General features: G+C 40.9%; 1 protein-coding gene across 9 annotated transcripts in view; it reads left to right on the forward strand.

The window, feature by feature from the left end:
* PCSK5 (proprotein convertase subtilisin/kexin type 5) overlaps positions 1–18611 on the forward strand; it is a 461238-nt gene that overhangs the window by 162892 nt on the left and 279735 nt on the right. For all 9 annotated transcript variants that reach the window (XM_023243354.2, XM_023243355.2, XM_023243356.2 and 6 more), the window contains 2 exons: positions 8663–8751; positions 12445–12617. In XM_023243354.2, the coding sequence (XP_023099122.2) occupies positions 8663–8751; positions 12445–12617 (262 nt within the window). The remainder of the gene's footprint in view (positions 1–8662; positions 8752–12444; positions 12618–18611) is intronic.

Genomic DNA, 18611 nt, shown 5'->3' on the forward strand with positions numbered 1-18611 from the left:
CCCTAAAAAATGAATAAGTGTTAATTTATTTAGAGCTGTCATAATTTAGAGTTCATGCTTAAGATGTTTTCAATATTAGGCTGTCAGAGCATCTCTGAATATCTTATTCTATATAGCTATTTGTTGGTGTCTTGGTGGAGGTTGGAATAATTGAATCCCATAGACTGGGTGGCTTAAACAATAAATCTTTATTTTTCACCATTCTGGAGGCTGAGAAGTCCAAGATTCCGTTCTTGGTGAGGGCTCTCTTTCTGCCTTGCAGATAGCTGCCTTCTTACTGTATCCACACTTGGGAGAGAGAGAGAGAAAGGAAGAATGTTCTCTGCTGTTTCTGATTCCATCATGAGGACTCCACCCTAGCGACCTAATAACCTCCCCAAGGCCCCAGCTCCAGACATCCTTACACTGGGATTAGGGTTGCAACGTATGAATTGAGTGTGAGGTGGGCGAAAACATTCAGTCCATAGCAGTTACTTTGAATGAGTTTTTCTGAATTCCTTCCCTGTATAATAAAAAATTTAATATTATGGGAGCCTCAGGGACTATGTATAATTGCAGTCACTTCAGAAGCTAGTATCTTAATTGTCTCACAAAAACTAATCACCAAAAAGTGGACTGTGTGATTTGTCACCTCAAACAATTTTTAATTTACCTTTCTTCCCCCCCCCAAAACTTTTACAAGAGATTTAGTAAAGCTTTTCACTGAAGACAGGGCAATAATCCATTCTTCTTAAGTTTTCATTTTTAAGATTCCCAGCATTTTCTCCTTCTACCTCAAGCTGAATAATTTATTAGAGGGATTCTATAAAATAGACTGTCAAATATCCTGTCATCAATAGTAATGAAGGAGTGGAGTTGCCATTAACTACCTCACGAAGTAGGGTAGCACGTAAAAGGCATGAAATCTTGGCAGCCATTCAAAGACAGGGACGTGGACCCCCGTGCCTCTCCCTGGAATAGTGAAGAGGCATCACATAAGGATTGAGCCCGCCATGTTTTTTTACCTTCCAGTCACCATCTGACTGACTGAATTTGCTCATTTGTGAAACTAGAGAAGGGATACCCGTTTTGCTTACATGAAAGGGTTGAGGTGAGAATCAGACGAGGTTACAATACTTAAAAGAACTGGAGAGCGTGGGGGCGCCTGGGTGGCTCAGTTGGTTAAGTGTCTGACTCTTGGTTTCGGCTCAGGTCATGATCTCATAGTTCGTGGGATCAAGCCCCATGCCGGGCTCTGCACTGACAGTGTGGGGCCTGCTTGGGGCTCGCGCTCTCTCTCTCTCTCTCTCTGTCTCTCTCTCTCTCATGCACATGCTCACACACAAAATAAATAAACTTTTTAAAAAAAGAACTGTAGAGTGTGATGTAAGCACAAGGTGGTAATATTATCAAGAACAATCTGAGCATCAGAAACGTCAGTTCTAAGCGGTATTTTGGAGAACACGCCAAATACATCATTATTTCTTGCTCTCCTCTCTCTTTCCAAGCGAGCTTTTGAAATGGCAAGTTTTCAGTCAAATTTAAACAAAATTAGAACATGCCAAAGCGAACGGGCCCAGCAGATGTCAAAAGGGAATAGAAACAGTGAGGGGGTAGACTGAATCCACGAACAGCTGAAGAGGTTTCAAGAAGGAAATGGAAGAGAAAATAGTCTTTCTCCAAGATGTCACTGCTTGGTGTGTGGCTTGAATTTTGACATTCAAGCAACGCGGTGGCAACCGAAGACCTGTCGTGCGTGTCCCGACGTCTCGGGTTCATTGCTGAGCTTACTTGCAGCTTGTCTCCGAACCTCAAGCTGCTCAAGTAAGTTGATATGTCTATCCCCACTAACTCCTATGGAAGAAACAAAGTTCACAAAGCACTGTGACTCTAGGGCTATGAGAAGGCAAGAGAATATGTGAAGGCAGTATTTTACCACCTAGCAAGATACAGTCGACGATGCATTTATACTCTACACTCCCTTCGCTTCCCCTGTATGAGTTCAGAATATTGTAGGAATGAATGAACAGGCACTCTCTGGTCTCATTTTCTTTCTTTTCAATCATAGACCCCGGGTAAAACTTTTGGAGACCTTTAATTTCAGTGGTTTATTGTTGGGAACAGATAACGTAGTAGATGAGAAAACTTGAAATGGTAGAACAGAGGCTGTCATCACCTCTTTATCAGGATGCTCTTTCCGAGCCAAAATGGTTTATTCAAGTAAAAAAATTCTGTGATAAAACATTTTTCACTTACTACAGTACCGGCAGCAATGATAATACGCCTAAGAGAATCAGAGATGTGATGCACTTTTTACTTCCGAGTTCGTCTACATCCACTTTATATTACGTGATGTCCGTTTCATTTTGCCGTTGGTCTAAATGTCCATTATAGTTTGTATCATTGGGTTACCTTCTGTGGTCTCAGAAAATAATGAGTATTAGTGTTATCATGATGATAGGCAAGGAAACTAAACGGCTAATTTTCCACGCGGTGTTGCATGGGAGTTGGCTAATGAATTCCTATTTAGGTGCTGTGGGTCAGAGTGTAGTATAATGAGCATATTGTTTTCTGGACTAGAATCTACTGGAACTGTTCTCTTTGGCTGACAGTAATCTGTATGCCTATACTCTGTTATCTCTGAAGAAAGATACGTCTGAAACACCGACTTTGGTCTGTTTTGTGACCTTTATATTTGACTGACATCATAAATATTCTTAATGCCGACCACCCTTGTTCTTTGAGAGAAGCAGTAAACTTAATCTTGTTGATGTACTTGAACAGGTCATGATGATATCCACTGTTACATGATCTATTTTTTTTTGAATTTTTTAAATATTTATTTATTTTTCTTGAAAGAGAAAGAGAAAGAGAGAATATGTGCAGGAGAGGGGCAGAGAGAGAGAGGGAGACGCAGAATCCGAAGCAGGCTCCAGGCTCTGAGCTGTCAGCACAGAGCCTGGCACCGGGGGTTGAACCCATGAACCCCGAGATCATGACCTGAGCTGAAGTCGGATGCTAAACCGACTGGGCCACTCAGATACCCCTGATCTATCTTAAATCCAAGTCGAAACACTGAATCCAACCAAGGTATAAAAATACAAAAGATGACAGGTACTTTACATGGGGTAACGATCACTGTCACCTGAAGAGAGTGAGCTGTTTGAATGCAGTTGAGCTAGCAACTTGGACCCTCAATTACAGTATGTTCCAAATATTATTTAACCAGTATTTGAAATAGATGCATCTGCGGTAGAGCGGTAACTTCTCTGTTCCCCCCAAATGGTTCGTCATTGCTCACGATCTAGAGCAATGTACAGAAATCTGTATAAGAAATGTTTTTAGAAGGAAATAGTCACTCTGTTCTTCACTTAGGAGAAATCACTGTACATTAATGACGAGCATAATATGTGCAGGGTTTTGTTGCATTTGAGGAGTACAGAGCCAAGTTCTTACGTTTTAAAAATAGTGTGGTCGAAAAGATAATTAAATCTTTCCTACTGTAGCACATCTAAAACTCCTGGGAAAATCTTACAGAAATTTTTAGTACATGGTTGAGCTAAGGGGATAGCTGGAGTATTTCTCTCAGAAGCGTCACCTAGGTAGGCAATAGGTGGGCCCTAGGAATATTTTCAGCCAATGCCAGCCAGCCTGGAGCGGGATTTTTTAAAGCACAGGGATGGCAGGAGATAGGACCTTGGTTCACTGAAGTGAGAGAAGACTTCTGCATAAAACAGAAACTCCTAATGCATCGTCCCTTCCAGCCTCAAAGAATTCACAAAGATAAAAGCCTTCCGAATGGATGGTTTGCCAACCACATGGGGAAAATAATACCACGAAAACAATCCAGCAGCAAAAAAAGCAGAATTAGATTCACGTATTTTAGAATTATCACATATCATTCACACATACCAAGAAATGTATGTGTCAGTACATTCAATTGAAAAGTGTTTTGTTTTTGAAGAGACTGCTCAAATTAACCAGGTGGGTTCGAAAAGGAACTTGAAAAGAAAAACCTAATGATCGATGCGAGTAATGTAGTGAAAGGATTAAATAGCAAGTTAGTCATGGCCGAAGATAAGTGTTATATAGAACTGAGCAAGTTACATAGAGAGCAGCCCGGAGGGAAAAAGATATGGAAAGTCTGAAGGTGCAATTAAAGAGTAAGGTAATTTTCAAAGGTATGAGCTGAGACTTCTGAGGATTTTTTTTAAATTTTTTACTGTTTATTTTTGAGAGAGAGACAGAGACAGAGACAGAGTGCAAGCAGGGGAGGAGCAGAGAGAGAGAGAAAAGGAGGCACAGGATCCGAAGCAGGATCCAGGCTCTGAGCTGTCAGCCCAGAGCCCAATGCGGGGCTCAAACTCACGAACCGCGAGATCGTGACCCGAGCTGAAGTCGGACTCTCAACCGACTGTGCCACCCAGGCGCCCCGAGACTTCTGAAGATTTAAACATTTAATCACTGGCTTAGGAATTGCACGAAAGAAAAAAATCCTAACGACGTCTTAATGAACCTACAGAGTAGAAAAGACAAAGACAAGATCTGAAAAGTATCCAGAGAGAACTCAATTGCCAAGATGGCTGATTTCTCACCAGAAGCAATGGAACTAGAAGACAGTGGAATAGCCTTTTTGAAGTGCTGTTAGTCTACATTTATATACCCAGTGAAATTCTTTCTCAAGAACAAGAGTAAAATAATTTTCTGAGGCTACCAAAAGACTCTCTGATGGACTCATTTATAGCATGTTCTTCAGAAAGAAGTCAGTGATCCCAAAAGGGAGTTATGAACCACAAAAACAGATAGGGCAAAGAATATTGGTAAATCTAAACAAACATTGGTTATTCAAAGTAGCGGCACAAATGGATAGTTTCAAAGGTTAAAAAAAATGTATGACTAGAATCATAGGGAACTTATTTGTTAAGAGGTGAGTAATCCCAGTTTAAACAGTGTAGTCTGTATTGTTTGGGAAAAGTTGAAAAAAGTGTCGATGACTTTAGACTTTGTGATGTTAGGTATTTATGATCAAATAGCTATGAGAAACACTAGCTAATCATATGAATGACATCCATACAGAAATGAACATAAATATATCATATAACAATGGATATAGTCACTGTAAATATACTTACTCTCAAGTAAAGGACAAATATAGCCTAGATTCAAAGAAAACATAACTATATTGTACTTATAAGAGCTATAACTGATACGAATGTTTGACAGTCAAGGGAGCAAAAAAGGTATATAATTTAATTATTAACCTGTATCTTTATTTTAATTTTTTTTGCTGTAGGATTCCTAGAGTTTTACTACATATTCATAAATAGTTTCACTAGCAAAATTTAATAATTCCACTCTAAATAAAATAAAAATTGACAGAACTGCAGAAAACATCAAATCCATAACACAATGGACAAGCCTGTCGCAATGGACTTACAAATAACAATTGGAGAATTAAAATCAGATCCTTAATGATCCTGTAGCACTTGCCTTAATTAGTAATAGATACAATGAAGTATAAGAAAAATGGACTCACAAAGGGAATTTGACATTTGAGAAAAAAATAACTTACACCATGCAATGATATGCAGTCAGAGACTAATGAAGAGTCACAGTAAATAATTGCTGGGTTCAGGGGTAGGTAAAATTGGCAGTTTAGGTTGCAATTTACAAAAGAAATACTATTTTCCGGGGCACCTGGATGGCTCAGTCGGTTAAGCTTCCGCTTTAGCTCACGTCGTGATCTCGAGGTTCTTGGGTTCAAGCCCTGCGTCCGGCTCTGTGCTGACAGCTCAGAACCTGGAGCCTGCTTCAGATTCTGTCTCTGTTTCTCTGTCTCTGTCTCTGTCTCTCTCTCTGCCCCTCCCCTCCTCACTCTCTCTCTCTCTCTCTCTCTCTCTCAAAAATAAACATTAAAAAATATTAATATTATTTTCCTTTAAAAATGGATCCTTTTTCTGATGATTAAAGTGGTACAATCAAATGCCAGAATGCCAAGATAGTTGGGGGTACCTCAAAATTAATTCCTGTGTAGAATGACCTAAAATTGCCATAAGATTGCTGTGTTCCAAACAACGTATCTGGGAATGTATATGCAACAGATCTGGGCAAAAGGCATGAAGATGTTATTCACAAAGCAAGAAAGAGAAATTGCTAATAAGTATTTGAAAAGATGTACGACATCAAATGTAATCTGAGGGGATAGAAAGGGAAGTAACAATGAGGTAACGTTTTTCATGTCCAATTGGCAAGGATGAAAAAGATTGAAAAACTCATTCATAGGGGTTTATGGACACAGGGATTTGCTCCGATATTTTCTCCATTCTTCATATTGTCATTCAAGGAGGCTTATGGTATTTCCTTTTTGTGTGTGATGCACAGAAATTTGATGCTTCGTAATAACATTTATCCATCTTGCAGGGGTTTTTTGAGGTTTAGTTTTATTACTTTAAACATCTGAACAAATTGACGGTGTATTCTGTACTCTTTGATGGAGTAATTCCACTTCTAGGAGTTTATCCCAAGGTATAAAATGATATAAACGCTCAAGATTTTTCTTCATAGCCTTGTTAATATTAGTGAAATACTGGGTAAATTTCCAGGAATAAGTGAGTTGTGAAAGAGATTATGGGGGTGAGGGGAAGGGTGCACCATTTAAAAGATGATGTGAGTTAACAGTAAGCTTTTAAATGACATGTTGACTATTCACATAGGAAGATATGTATGACGTTACTAAGTGGATGAAGCAGGGCATTTCTCTGTTGTCTAAACTTGTGTGTGTACCTATCCATCATAAGCAGTAACTTGTTTACGTTTGCACTAGTCATAGCCCATGATGAGTGTGGTCTCTTCTATAAAGTAAAAAATAATGTTTGGGCTGCTTTCAGCATATCTCTCTACATCTCAGGGCCTCCTTTTTTTTTTTTTTTAAGTTTATTCATTTATTTTTTGAGAGCAAGAGAGCAAGTGAGCACAAGTGGGGGAGGGGCAGAGAGAAGGCGAGACAGATTCCAAAGCAGGTTTCTCACCATCAGCCCAGAGGCCAATGTGGAGCTCGAACTCATGAACCCCAACTTCACGACCTCAGCCGAGATCAAGAGTTGGACGTTTAATTGAGTGAGGCACTCAGGCCTCTCCATCTCAGGGCCTCCTTAAGCACCCTCATCTCTAAAACTGAGGGCAAAGGAATGAGCCTTGGGCTTGAGTAGCAATGACAAATACCTTATTGTGGTTACTACACCCTCGTCTGCATCTAGAACACACAGTCGTCATCGGCCCTAGTCTCCTTTCTCTGGCTCGGCCATATGTCAGAATTCTTCTGAATACAGTGTTAGGTCAACATCTCTAATCAGATTATACTTTGCACTTGGAACTTCTCTGCCATCCTCAGATAGGATGATTTTAGAAGTCCTTTCAGTTAAAGGATTTTTTCTGATCAAGGAACAAAGTCACTGTGGTGAGAAATGAACGGAATGTTTTTCAGAAAAAGATGTTTGCTTTTCTAGTAGCCCCATTTTTAAAGAGCAGTAAAATGGTGGAAACAGGTGAAATAAATATTGATGATATATATTATTAAATAAAATATTTCATGTCATGTATATAAAACAAGTATTAGGGGATTATTTCACATTGCTTTTTTCGTATCAAATCTTAGCAATCCAATGTGTGTTTATGGCATATCGCATTTTAGATGGTAGATTTTCACTGAAGATACTTGATCTGTATTTTAGTTTACAGTTTAAGAAGTAGATTCTCCTGTAGCGACATTCTTAAATTTTGTAATAATTGAATTGAATACTAGTTCTTAAATTTAAAGAAAGTTGAAATAAGGTCACACTAGTCACATTTCAAGTACTGAATGGCCATGGATGTCTGGTGGTTACCATATTGGACAATGAAAGTTGAGAGAATACGAAGAAACATACCATTTGATGTTAGCTTTCGAGGAGATTTTATATATACATATATACATACATGTGTATATATATTTCAGGAATATACAGTAAAACCTTGGATTCTGAGTAACTTGTTCTGCGAGTATTCTGCAAGACAAGAACCTCTCTTAAACATTTTTTTTCTTTTTTTTTCTTTTTTTTTTTAATTTTTTTTTTCAACGTATATTTATTTTTGGGACAGAGAGAGACAGAGCATGAACGGGGGAGGGGCAGAGAGAGAGGGAGACACAGAATCGGAAACAGGCTCCAGGCTCTGAGCTGTCAGCACAGAGCCCGACGCAGGGCTCGAACTCACGGACTGCGAGATCGTGACCTGGCTGAAGTCGGACGCTTAACCGACTGCGCCACCCAGGCGCCCCAACATTTTAACTTGATAAATGAGCGATGTCTTGCAATATGAGTAGTACATGGCACCGAATGTCATGATCACACCTCAGCCGATGGTTCTTGAAATTTGCCTTGATATGCGAGTGCTTTGGATGACGAACATGTTTCCGGAACAAATTATGCTCAAAACCAAAGGTTTTACTGTAATCCCAAACCGAATATAATGAAATGCTCAAAGTTTGCAGTGGACAGGCTCTGTGCTATTGAGACAGAAGTTCCAGGAACATACACAGCTTGCTGCGTTCTTCACCACTTTGAAGTCTGCATGGTGGCAGTGATGTTTTTTGGGTTTGTGAGGATGGAGTGTCGTACTTTAGCAAGTGTGTGTGTTCTCCCTGCAGGCACGGGACCCGCTGTGCTGGAGAAGTGGCAGCCGCAGCAAACAACTCTCACTGCACAGTCGGAATTGCTTTCAATGCCAAGATCGGAGGTATGGGAAACAAACCTAGGCGGATGCGGAACCCTTTGTGAGCTCAAGACAGGGATCTGAGCGCACAGTAGTGTTCACCTGTTGCCGAAAATGACCACCTTAGCATGTGTTATTAATACAGTTAAAGGCTTTTGAAGCCATCTCCCTAAAGTGTCGCAAACACAGACATGTCTTTCTTTAAAACAGGCGTGAAAAAAAATGTTGAGTCACGAAGATGGGGGGGGTGGTCATTGACAGCTCTATCCCAAACTATATAATCGCTGCCTGGGTCAGAGAGAACTGATAACATAAATACGAGCCCATCACATCTCTAGGGAAAGAAACATTTCGAAGTTACGTCAAAACAGAAAACCCATTTTTTTCTTTGTCCTTACGCTTTACAAAAAGTTCCTTGTAATTGACGTGAAATTGGCAAGCGGTAAAACCTCCTTTTGTAGCCCCATAATGTAGTGATACTGTACTGTTAATAATTCCAGATTATGTGTATACATTATACATGCCTGCACAAACTCAAATAGACAGATGCCTACTCCAAGGGCCCAACCGAAGTAGTATAAATCTAGGCATTAATAGAAGCAAACTCTTACTTTCCCGTCTGTTAGCATATTTGTTAGCTGTAGCCTAGTGCCTCAGTCACACACCAATGGGAAGAACACATTATGAGAGAGACTAGAGATGCTAGTGGCTCGGAAGGTGTCCCCCGGCGGGGGGGGTCTCCTAACCGGTGTCACAGATGAATGAAGTTCCCGGTTACTAGACTGACATCTTTGTTTCCGGTACACTCTTTGTTGTCAAGTGGTAAATAGAATCGGATCTAAAAAAATAAAGATAACAGTCCTTTCTAGGGTAAGTGTAGAGGTCTTGTAACGTGAAATGTTTGGGGTCTATGGTAACAGTGCTAAGGAAAGGTTTTCTGACACTGCTTGAATGTCAGTGCTCAGTACATTTGCCCTTTCTCTCCTTTATTTCACACTGAATTCTTAGAGTATGGCAGCCTGTTAACCAGGAATTAGCTGTACTCTGAGAGCGTCTGCTGTGTGTCAAGGGGAAGGTTCACGAAGGAGCTGACGAAGAGAGACAGAAATTTCCCCTGAAGAGTGATGAGGTTGCTGGACACCCGATAGTCTCAGAGAATCAAATGGCTACGGTGGCTGCCTCAGCAACCCTTCGTGACGTCCCAGATACACACAGTCCCTCACGTACACTGACACACATCCGTGTCCCCGTCATTACTTTCTAGTGCTACCCCAGCACTCGCTGACCTTGAGGGAACGAAGGTGTGAACTCGCAGATGAGCGGCCGACCTAGTGCACGGGGCTTCCGCGAGGAAATGAATGTCTGGCAATGACTCACAAATGCTCTGTCATCCCCAGAACAAGAACATACTGAGGTAGAAATTTAACCCCCAGACCCAAAGCATGGAGGCTTGCCATCAGATAAAGAAAAAGCAGCCTTTCATCTTTAAACTTGAGGAAGCAAAATTCCCATTTGTTAACTTTCGGTCAGAAAACTAGTGTATTTACCCTCTCGATAGGATTTCATCCAGCATTTTTTTTTTCATGGACCTGCCACTCCTTCTCCAGGAAGTTATATAGTCAGTGTTTATTTCAGACCTCTTTGTCCCAATAAAATACAGTTGATCCTTAAACAACACAGGTTCGAACCGTGCAGGTCCACTTATACGCAGAGTTTTTTCAATAAATACAGTCCAGTACAGTAAATGCATTATCTCTTCCATAAGATTTCCTTCATAACCTTTTCTTTGCTGTAACTTATTTTATTGTAAGAATACAATCAATATATAATACATATGTCATACAAAATACATGTTCATCGATGGTTTATGTTAGAGGTAAGGCTTCCAGCCAAGAGGAGTTAAGTTTTGGGGGAGTCAGAGTCGTACGTGGGCTTTTGACTGCACGGCGGTGGGGAAGGGCTAGCACATCTAACTCTGAGTTGTTCAATGGTCAACTGTAGTTCCATTTTATGCTTTGAAATGGCAAGAAGTAAAAATTGAAGAATATGAAGTAGCCCATCTTTTTTTAGTAAAAACCGTGCAGATGAATTTTGAATATTCATGTCAAATTAAAGCAAACCAGTGGCTACTTAGGACCTAGTATATGCAGAAAGCCAGGCTTTCTACTCCCACAAAACACAGTGTCGACATGCCTTCTGAGTGAAGTTTTCCATTTCATAATTTTTAAAGTGACTTGTTTTACAACCTTTGTTCTCCGTATCACCTGTTATATACGTCTTTAAAAATCCAAAAGTCTAGCAGAAAAGACAGCCAAGAGATGGAACAATCAAGTGCAATGTCTTTAGGGAGGCTTTGGGGATATTTAATGTGTCCTGAGTGTTTATTTCTATTGTTCTTTTGTAAAAAATATATATATATATGGTGTGTGTGTGTGTGTGTGTGTGTGTGTGTGTGTGTGTGTGTGTGATATGTATGATTTTCAGCGGAACCTTTGTACGCCACATGACAGGTCACTATATAAAAGGGTATAGTGACCTATCTGTCACATGGCGTAAAAAGGTTCCGATGCAAATCAGGCACAATGTTAACAGTTCTTGGGTATCATTGATATCAATGCTCATGGCCATTCTATTTTTTTATGTTTGTAAGTTTTAGAGTTAACAGTTAAATCATTTTTTTAAAGCACAAAGAAGGTACAGTATTTTTTCAAAAATAGGTTTATTTTCTACCAGAAGTCCACCTCAAACCACATAGCATTAAAGCTGGCCTGCTTTGCAGTTTTATAATAAAAATGTGTTGGTAGCCATAAAAACTTGAAATCCTACTGGATAACAAGGTTTTTCAAAGGAGTGAATCTGGACCAATAAGATGGGATTGTAAAAGACTACAGTCTCTCAGTGATGGTATTTAGCTGAAGCTGAAGGAGAGAGAGGTTTACTTAATAATTAGATGTTCGGCTGTTTCAAGTCTTAAAAATAAAAGGAAAGAAGGAAAGCCTGACGTTTGACCTGTAATTTATTTTTGCATATCTCTGTTTATTTTTGCCTATTAAGGTTAATAATAAATTCCTGTCTATCGGGCAGGACTATACTTAAATGAAGATTAATGACTAAACATTATTAAAACCCTTGGAGAATTATTTGATGCGTTCCATGCTCCAAGAGCATTCTCATTTATTATTTGACTCATAAATAACTTGGCAAAGAAATAATATATTAAGTTCACATCAGTCTTACAGATTAGGAGATAATATTAAATATGGAGGAAATTAGACCCACCTAACTTGGCCGCTTTCCAAATTTGGTGAGCTCGCTAAGGTCAGAATGCTTTATACCAATTATGAACCCAAGTTACCTAATGAAGAGAAATTTAGGGAAGATGGATTGCCTGGGGTTCTCTCTGTCAAGTACTCTCTGAAGACAGGGGCAAAGGGAAGGGAGAAATTGTGGGAACGTTAGAAAAGAGAATAACGGACAAAAAAGATTTGAAAGAAGTTTTCCTCCATCGTGTACAACATAATTTACTTTCTCTCCAAGAAAGCTTCGGAAGAGTCTACGTTATCCTTTTTGGGGGGAGAGGGGGAGAGGATATGCTCACATAACTGTTGGTTAAGTGTATTCTTTGCCCCCCAAATGCTGTGATTGGAGTATGTCTTGGGCTGTTCGGGTGTTATATAGTGAAGCCTCTATTCAAGCTAATTCCCTTCTGTCTGGAAGGGGTTCGGATGCTGGATGGAGATGTCACAGACATGGTTGAAGCGAAATCGGTTAGCTTCAATCCCCAGCACGTGCATATCTACAGTGCCAGCTGGGGCCCGGATGATGATGGCAAGACCGTGGACGGACCGGCTCCACTCACCCGGCAAGCCTTTGAAAACGGCGTTAGAATGGTAGGTTTAAAAGCTCATGCTCGGTCAATCGGTGATGATTCTCCTGTGAACCCACCCGTGGGTTCCAGTCCTTCAGTCTAGAGGAATGAATGGAGCTCAGAGCTGAGCCGGGAAAGAGGCGCGTTTAGCTTTGGAACCTTTTGTTGCATCCATTCTGAAAACGGGCTAAGAGCTAGAGAGTTTCCCCTGACAAGAACAGAGGTGTATTTGGATGCTTAGATTTGCTCAGAGAAAATCCATTCATTAATACACGTTAATCTTGCATTTGGAGAAATAAATACTCAGCACTGCGAGATGGAGATGTGAAGATATTCAGTCTCTCCAGTCGGTGCCCTGGGTCACCAGCAGTGCCCCTCCCCCTTTCTTACTCCCTTGGCTCCACTGCTGTCCCAGGACAATAATATTTTTATGCTGCCTCCCAAGTTCCCTAACCAGGCAGCTCAACCCATCGTCGTTTTCCTTGATTTCACTAAAAAATCCACTCACCGTTCCTCCTCTGCAAAAACTGACCACATAACCTAATGTAATAAAATGTCTTCATCAAATTACAGATCTGAAAAAGCCCTATCTTATTTTAATTAATTCAGTAAAAATACGGTAAAAAGAAGGTTGCTGTATACTTCTAACCATGGAAGAAGGAGCATTCCATCAGAGGCCACTCCCTTCTGTTTCTTACCCGTGAATGCAACTTTGGGTGACTGAAAGCATCCATTTTAATCATGATCTGGGCCCACCCTTCCTTTCCTTCACCATCTCTTTTTACTTTTTGAAATGTAAGCGGATTCCGTTCTTCCTGTCCTTTATCACATCCCCTGCGCATCCCCGCCTCATCCCTAGGTCCTCTTCCTATACAGCTGATTCTGTTCCATCGTCAAGCCTCAGTGAAAATGCTGCCTGTCTCCCGAAGTCTGGTCACTGCCCAGACTAGAACTAAGTGCAAGCAATCCCTACCCCGCACCTGCTAAACTTCCCATTCTTACTAGTGTTACGAATCGTCGTGATCACAGTGTGCTTTATATCAGAGATATTCTTGCCTGTATTTTCCTCGTGGAACTGTATGTCCCTAGATAGCAGAGTTGTGCTCTATCTATCCTTAGGGGCTTTGAAAAACCCAGAGGGTACATGGAGCTCTAGCGAGTACTCCGTGAATGTTGGTTGAATGTCATTTAATTTACTACAGATTGTGCCAACCGCAGGATGGATGTATATTTGGCCCAGATTTGGAGCAGTGGGATGCATGCCGTTGGTCAATGTCATGTTGAGGCTGAAGTACAAACAATAATGCTTCTTCCACCTTTGTGGGACTGGTGTTAGGGTTTGATCACAAGACCGTGAGCTGAGCTCTCTCCTGGTCATTTTGAAATAGACTGAAAGGAAACGCTTATGCACTTGTTCAGGATGTACTTCCTCACTGAAGGCTCGTTCAGGCATGGTTAAGACATACTTTCTAATTCTGTCAATTTTCAGATACTTTAGGGCCCTCTAAAGTCATAGAACAGGGTTTTAAATCGTTGCCTAGAATTTTCCTTTCAAGGTATCTGAACACCAAATGAATGTACTCTAAGTAAACTGGGGATTCCATGACCAAAGCCCTGGGCTACAGATTAGTGTACCATCTCTCTGTGCCATCGATTGAATGGTCATTCAAGTTAATAAATCAAGCCTAGTTTGTCTTTAAATTTTTTTTTCAACGTTTTTTTTATTTATTTTTGGGACAGAGAGAGACAGAGCATGAACGGGGGAGGGGCAGAGAGAGAGGGAGACACAGAATTGGAAACAGGCTCCAGGTTCTGAGCCATCAGCCCAGAGCCTGACGCGGGGCTCGAACTCTCGGACCGCGAGATCGTGACCTGGCTGAAGTCGGACGCTTAACCGACTGCGCCACCCAGGCGCCCCAAGCCTAGTTTGTCTTTAATTTTCAAGTTGTATGTGTATGGCTTTTGCTATAATAAAGAGTAGGCTGGAATTTCTCATTAATGTCCTTATGTTAGTAACTAGTAATGAATAATCTCATGACTGTACATACAGACAGAGAATGCCCCATATTCAATAGTGGCCACTGAATCAGGTGATATGGACCAGTGGTTTTCAAATTTATTTTCTCTAGGGAATCTTTCAGTGGAAATCTTAACGGGAAGTTCAGTGTGTAAAGCAGATTAAACATATGGTCCTTTGGTTGAAGGAGGAAAGGATTAAGATAAGAAAGAAGATCCTCTGAGGAAGTTATTCAAACTTATAGGAAGATTATATTTAGAAACAAATCCTATTTTTTTTTAATTTTTTTTTAATATTTATTTATTTTTGAGACAGAGAGACAGAGCATGAACGGGGGAGGGTCAGAGAGAGAGGGAGACACAGAATCCGAAGCAGGCTCCAGGCTCTGAGCCGTCAGCCCAGAGCCCAACGCGGGGCTCGAACTCACGGACCGTGAGATCATGACCTGAGCCGAAGTCGGAGGCTTCACCGACTGAGCCACCCAGGCGCCCCAGAAACAAATCCTATTTTTAAAAATTACTCTGTATTCACTATTAAGTACGAAATTAACCTATGCTTTATTTATTTACTTATTTTGTAATGTTTATTTATTTTTGAGAGGGACAGAGACAGAATGCGAGTAGGACAGGGGCAGAGAGAGGAGACATAGAATCCGAAGCCGGCTCCAGGCTCCAAGCTGTCAGCACAGAGCCCGACGCGGGGCTCGAACCCACAAGCAGTGAGATCATGACCTGAGCCGAAGTCGGACACGCAACCGACAGAGCCACCTAGGCGCCCCAACCTTTGCTTATTATAATAAGTCATACTGTAAAGTTGAAATTGAAAACAGATTTCCCACCCAACTGGATAACCCTTGTTGAGTATGAACTACACCTTTCTTTACTTGTGTATGCATTCACACAGCAGACGGGTCACATGCCTCTGCATGTTGCTAGTTTCACTTAACAGGGTGTAGTGGGCATTCTTCCACGGCAATGCAAAAGGATAGAACTCATTTATTTTAATGTTTCAAAAATGTTTAGAATATGGACATACCGTAATTTATTCCACATTTCACCGAAGATCCTTCAAGGTTTCAATCTTTAAAAAAAAAAGTAGGGTTAGCTTTAAAATGAACCGTTTACCTTTAGAGTTAAGGTAATAACAAAAGAAATAGCTCTTAAAAGCAACAGATTATTCTCTGGCTCCTATCCTGGCACATTCAATTATGGAAAAGCAGCAGTGACCCATTTAAATGTGATTAGATCAACAGGATAGGGTTTTTAGCGTTTAATACACATGGGCTTTGGACTTATCCAGGGTTGAGTCCAGAATCTGTCATTTACTGCTCTCTGACCTGATATAGATCAAATCACCTCTGTTCTCCATTTCCTCTTCTAAAGTCAGGGACTAATAGTACTGACTTACAGAGATGTTATGAGTGTTAAATGAGACGATAATGCATATGAAGCAATCGGCACAATATCTGAAACATAATAGGTGCTCAAGAAATACATTTTATTTATACACGTATGTATGCATACTTTTTTTTTCAGAAAAGAGATCACGTCCTTCCAAAAAACTTAATATTTCTCTTCGATCTCCCATCCTTCTCTACCATTTCCACACGGCAGAATTCTAGATGATTCCATTGAGTTTACCTATAGTGGTGGATTAAAAACAATACAGTAGAAACTCATAGACTTCCTGAGTTCTTACATGCCCATATTTTGTCCTCCCTATGTCTGTCCTCACCTTCAGTTTCATTTGCCCTTAGGGGCACATCTTCCGTTTCATCAAGACAACTTCTTGATACACTGATCTATTCTACGTATCTGTGTTTGTGGTCTTGAATTTAATTTATCTTTTCCCAAGAGCTGTTTCTCTGAATATCTGGGGATATATAGTTTAACATTTTTAAAGCAGTACAGGAGTCTTCCAGGGGAAAGAAATCTCTTTGTCATCAGGCATCAAACGGCACAGTACATCTCACGTTCTTTGAGATTATTCTAAGTTGTGTTCTTTATATATATAACGTACGTGGTTAAATATATACAAAATGATTGCCTGAAACGTATACAAAGTGCGACTGAGAAATAAATAAGTGATTTATTGACTGAGTGACGTAAGGAATGAAGGAATAAATGATTACTACAACAGTTCTTTCAAGTAGCGAGATAAGAAACCTATGTGACAGCTTAAAGTCATTCTGGCCCACTAGAGTTTTCACTGGATCATCTACAAAAATAGGGGAACTGAAATGCATTTGTTCTTTCTATTAAACTTAGCGTGCTCCCACTTTGTAGTCAATGTGGGTAAAGCAGTGAAGGAGACCTCTAAGTTTTGTATGCAATACAGACAAGTCTCTACATTCTAGTCATTAGACAGGAAGCAAACCTAGAAACCATCAAGACTACGAGTTGAAGATAAGTGTTATAAATGAGATACACAGGAAAGAGGGAAGGACAGAACCGCTGTGGCTAAGAAGGATAGGGAGTCCTCTGTGAGGAGATGATACATAAATGAGGACAGTATTGACACGATGCCGGTCATGTGGAAGGAATGTTCTCTGCAGAAGGAACAGCAAGGGCAAAGCACCCCGAGGGGAGAATAATCAGGTGTGCTCACGGAACAAAATGCTAATTTGGGTGCTGCGAGCAATGTGGACAGAAAGTAGGCAGTAGAAGGTGGCTTGGAGAGGTAGGCAGGGGCCAGCTCAGCAGGGCTTTCTAAACCACGGAGGGTGTTTGCATTTTATTCCATTACAGAAAACCATTAGAGGTTTTCAGCAGAGTAGTGGCCTGTGGGGATACACAATTGTAAAAGCTCGCTGCTCTGTAGGGAAAGTGTGGGAAAGTGCTGTGTGGGAAAGTGGCGGGAGGTAAGAGCTGAAGGTCGAAGGGAAGAGTTGATGATGAGTAGGACAGGGCGGGGGCGGACAACCACGACAAGTGACAAGGGGCGGCAAGAGGGAGAAGCCTGCGTATCAGGGGAATAGGTTTGGCTCAGGGAATCCACACATTGATTGCGTCCATTTCTCCTGCTTGCTAATCAAAAAACGTAGCGAATATTGGATTTCAAAAATACTCCCTATGTGTTGACTATAAGATAAGCATTTGGGTCAGTAGCATGTAACACTCTTTTCGAAGACTTTAACACCATCGGAATCGATCCAATTTACGGCCTTTAGAATTCATGTGCCAGCACTGCATTAGAGAAACTATGTTGAGCAAACCCTATTACAATCGACAGCTTGCTCTTTTCCCCAGAGATTGCATTTTACGTGATGCTAAGGCACTGTAAGATTAAAAGCAAGAATTAAAGGTACATAATTCGGGTTGTGTACAATTAATGATGACGATGATGATGGTAGTGGTGTGGTGGTAACCATCATAATAATAATGATACTAAGACACTTAACATTTGCCATTCTGTCACAGTATGGTCACTCTTGTGAGCCCCCAAATAGATGATGACTTAAAAAAATTTTTTTTAATTTATTTTTGGGAGAGGGAGAGAGAGAGAGAAAGAGACATAGCATGAGTGAGGAGGGCCAGAGAGAGAGGGAGACACAGAATCCAAAGCGGGCTCCAGGCTCTGAGCTGTCCGCGCAGAGCCCGACGCGGGCCTCGAACTCATGGACGGTGAGATCCTGACCTGAGCCGAAATCAGACGCTTCACCACCTGAGCCGCCCAGGCACCCCAGATGCTGACTTTTAATCTTCACAATAATGTCAGAAGGTAGCTAACCATTCTCCCCGGTTTTGCAGAAAATAGACTTTCGGCGCAGCGCAACAAGTCAGAATGTGGGCCTCCAGGAAATCTAATAAATTGTTTTACGAGTTGTCCTTCCTGCTCTCTTTGGCCCAGCTGACCTGCTTGTATCATCCGTGACCACATATCTGAGCTTTTCTCCTGTTACCGAGGTGAATTAGGTTCTCACCTTCTATGTTAAGTCTCCTTCCTCCATTTTTTCACGGAGGCCTTACCTTCTCACCCCACTACAGGCACGGCTCAATC

This window comes from Felis catus, chromosome D4, assembly GCF_018350175.1.
Source record: "Felis catus isolate Fca126 chromosome D4, F.catus_Fca126_mat1.0, whole genome shotgun sequence".
NCBI classification, from domain to species: Eukaryota; Metazoa; Chordata; class Mammalia; order Carnivora; family Felidae; genus Felis; species Felis catus.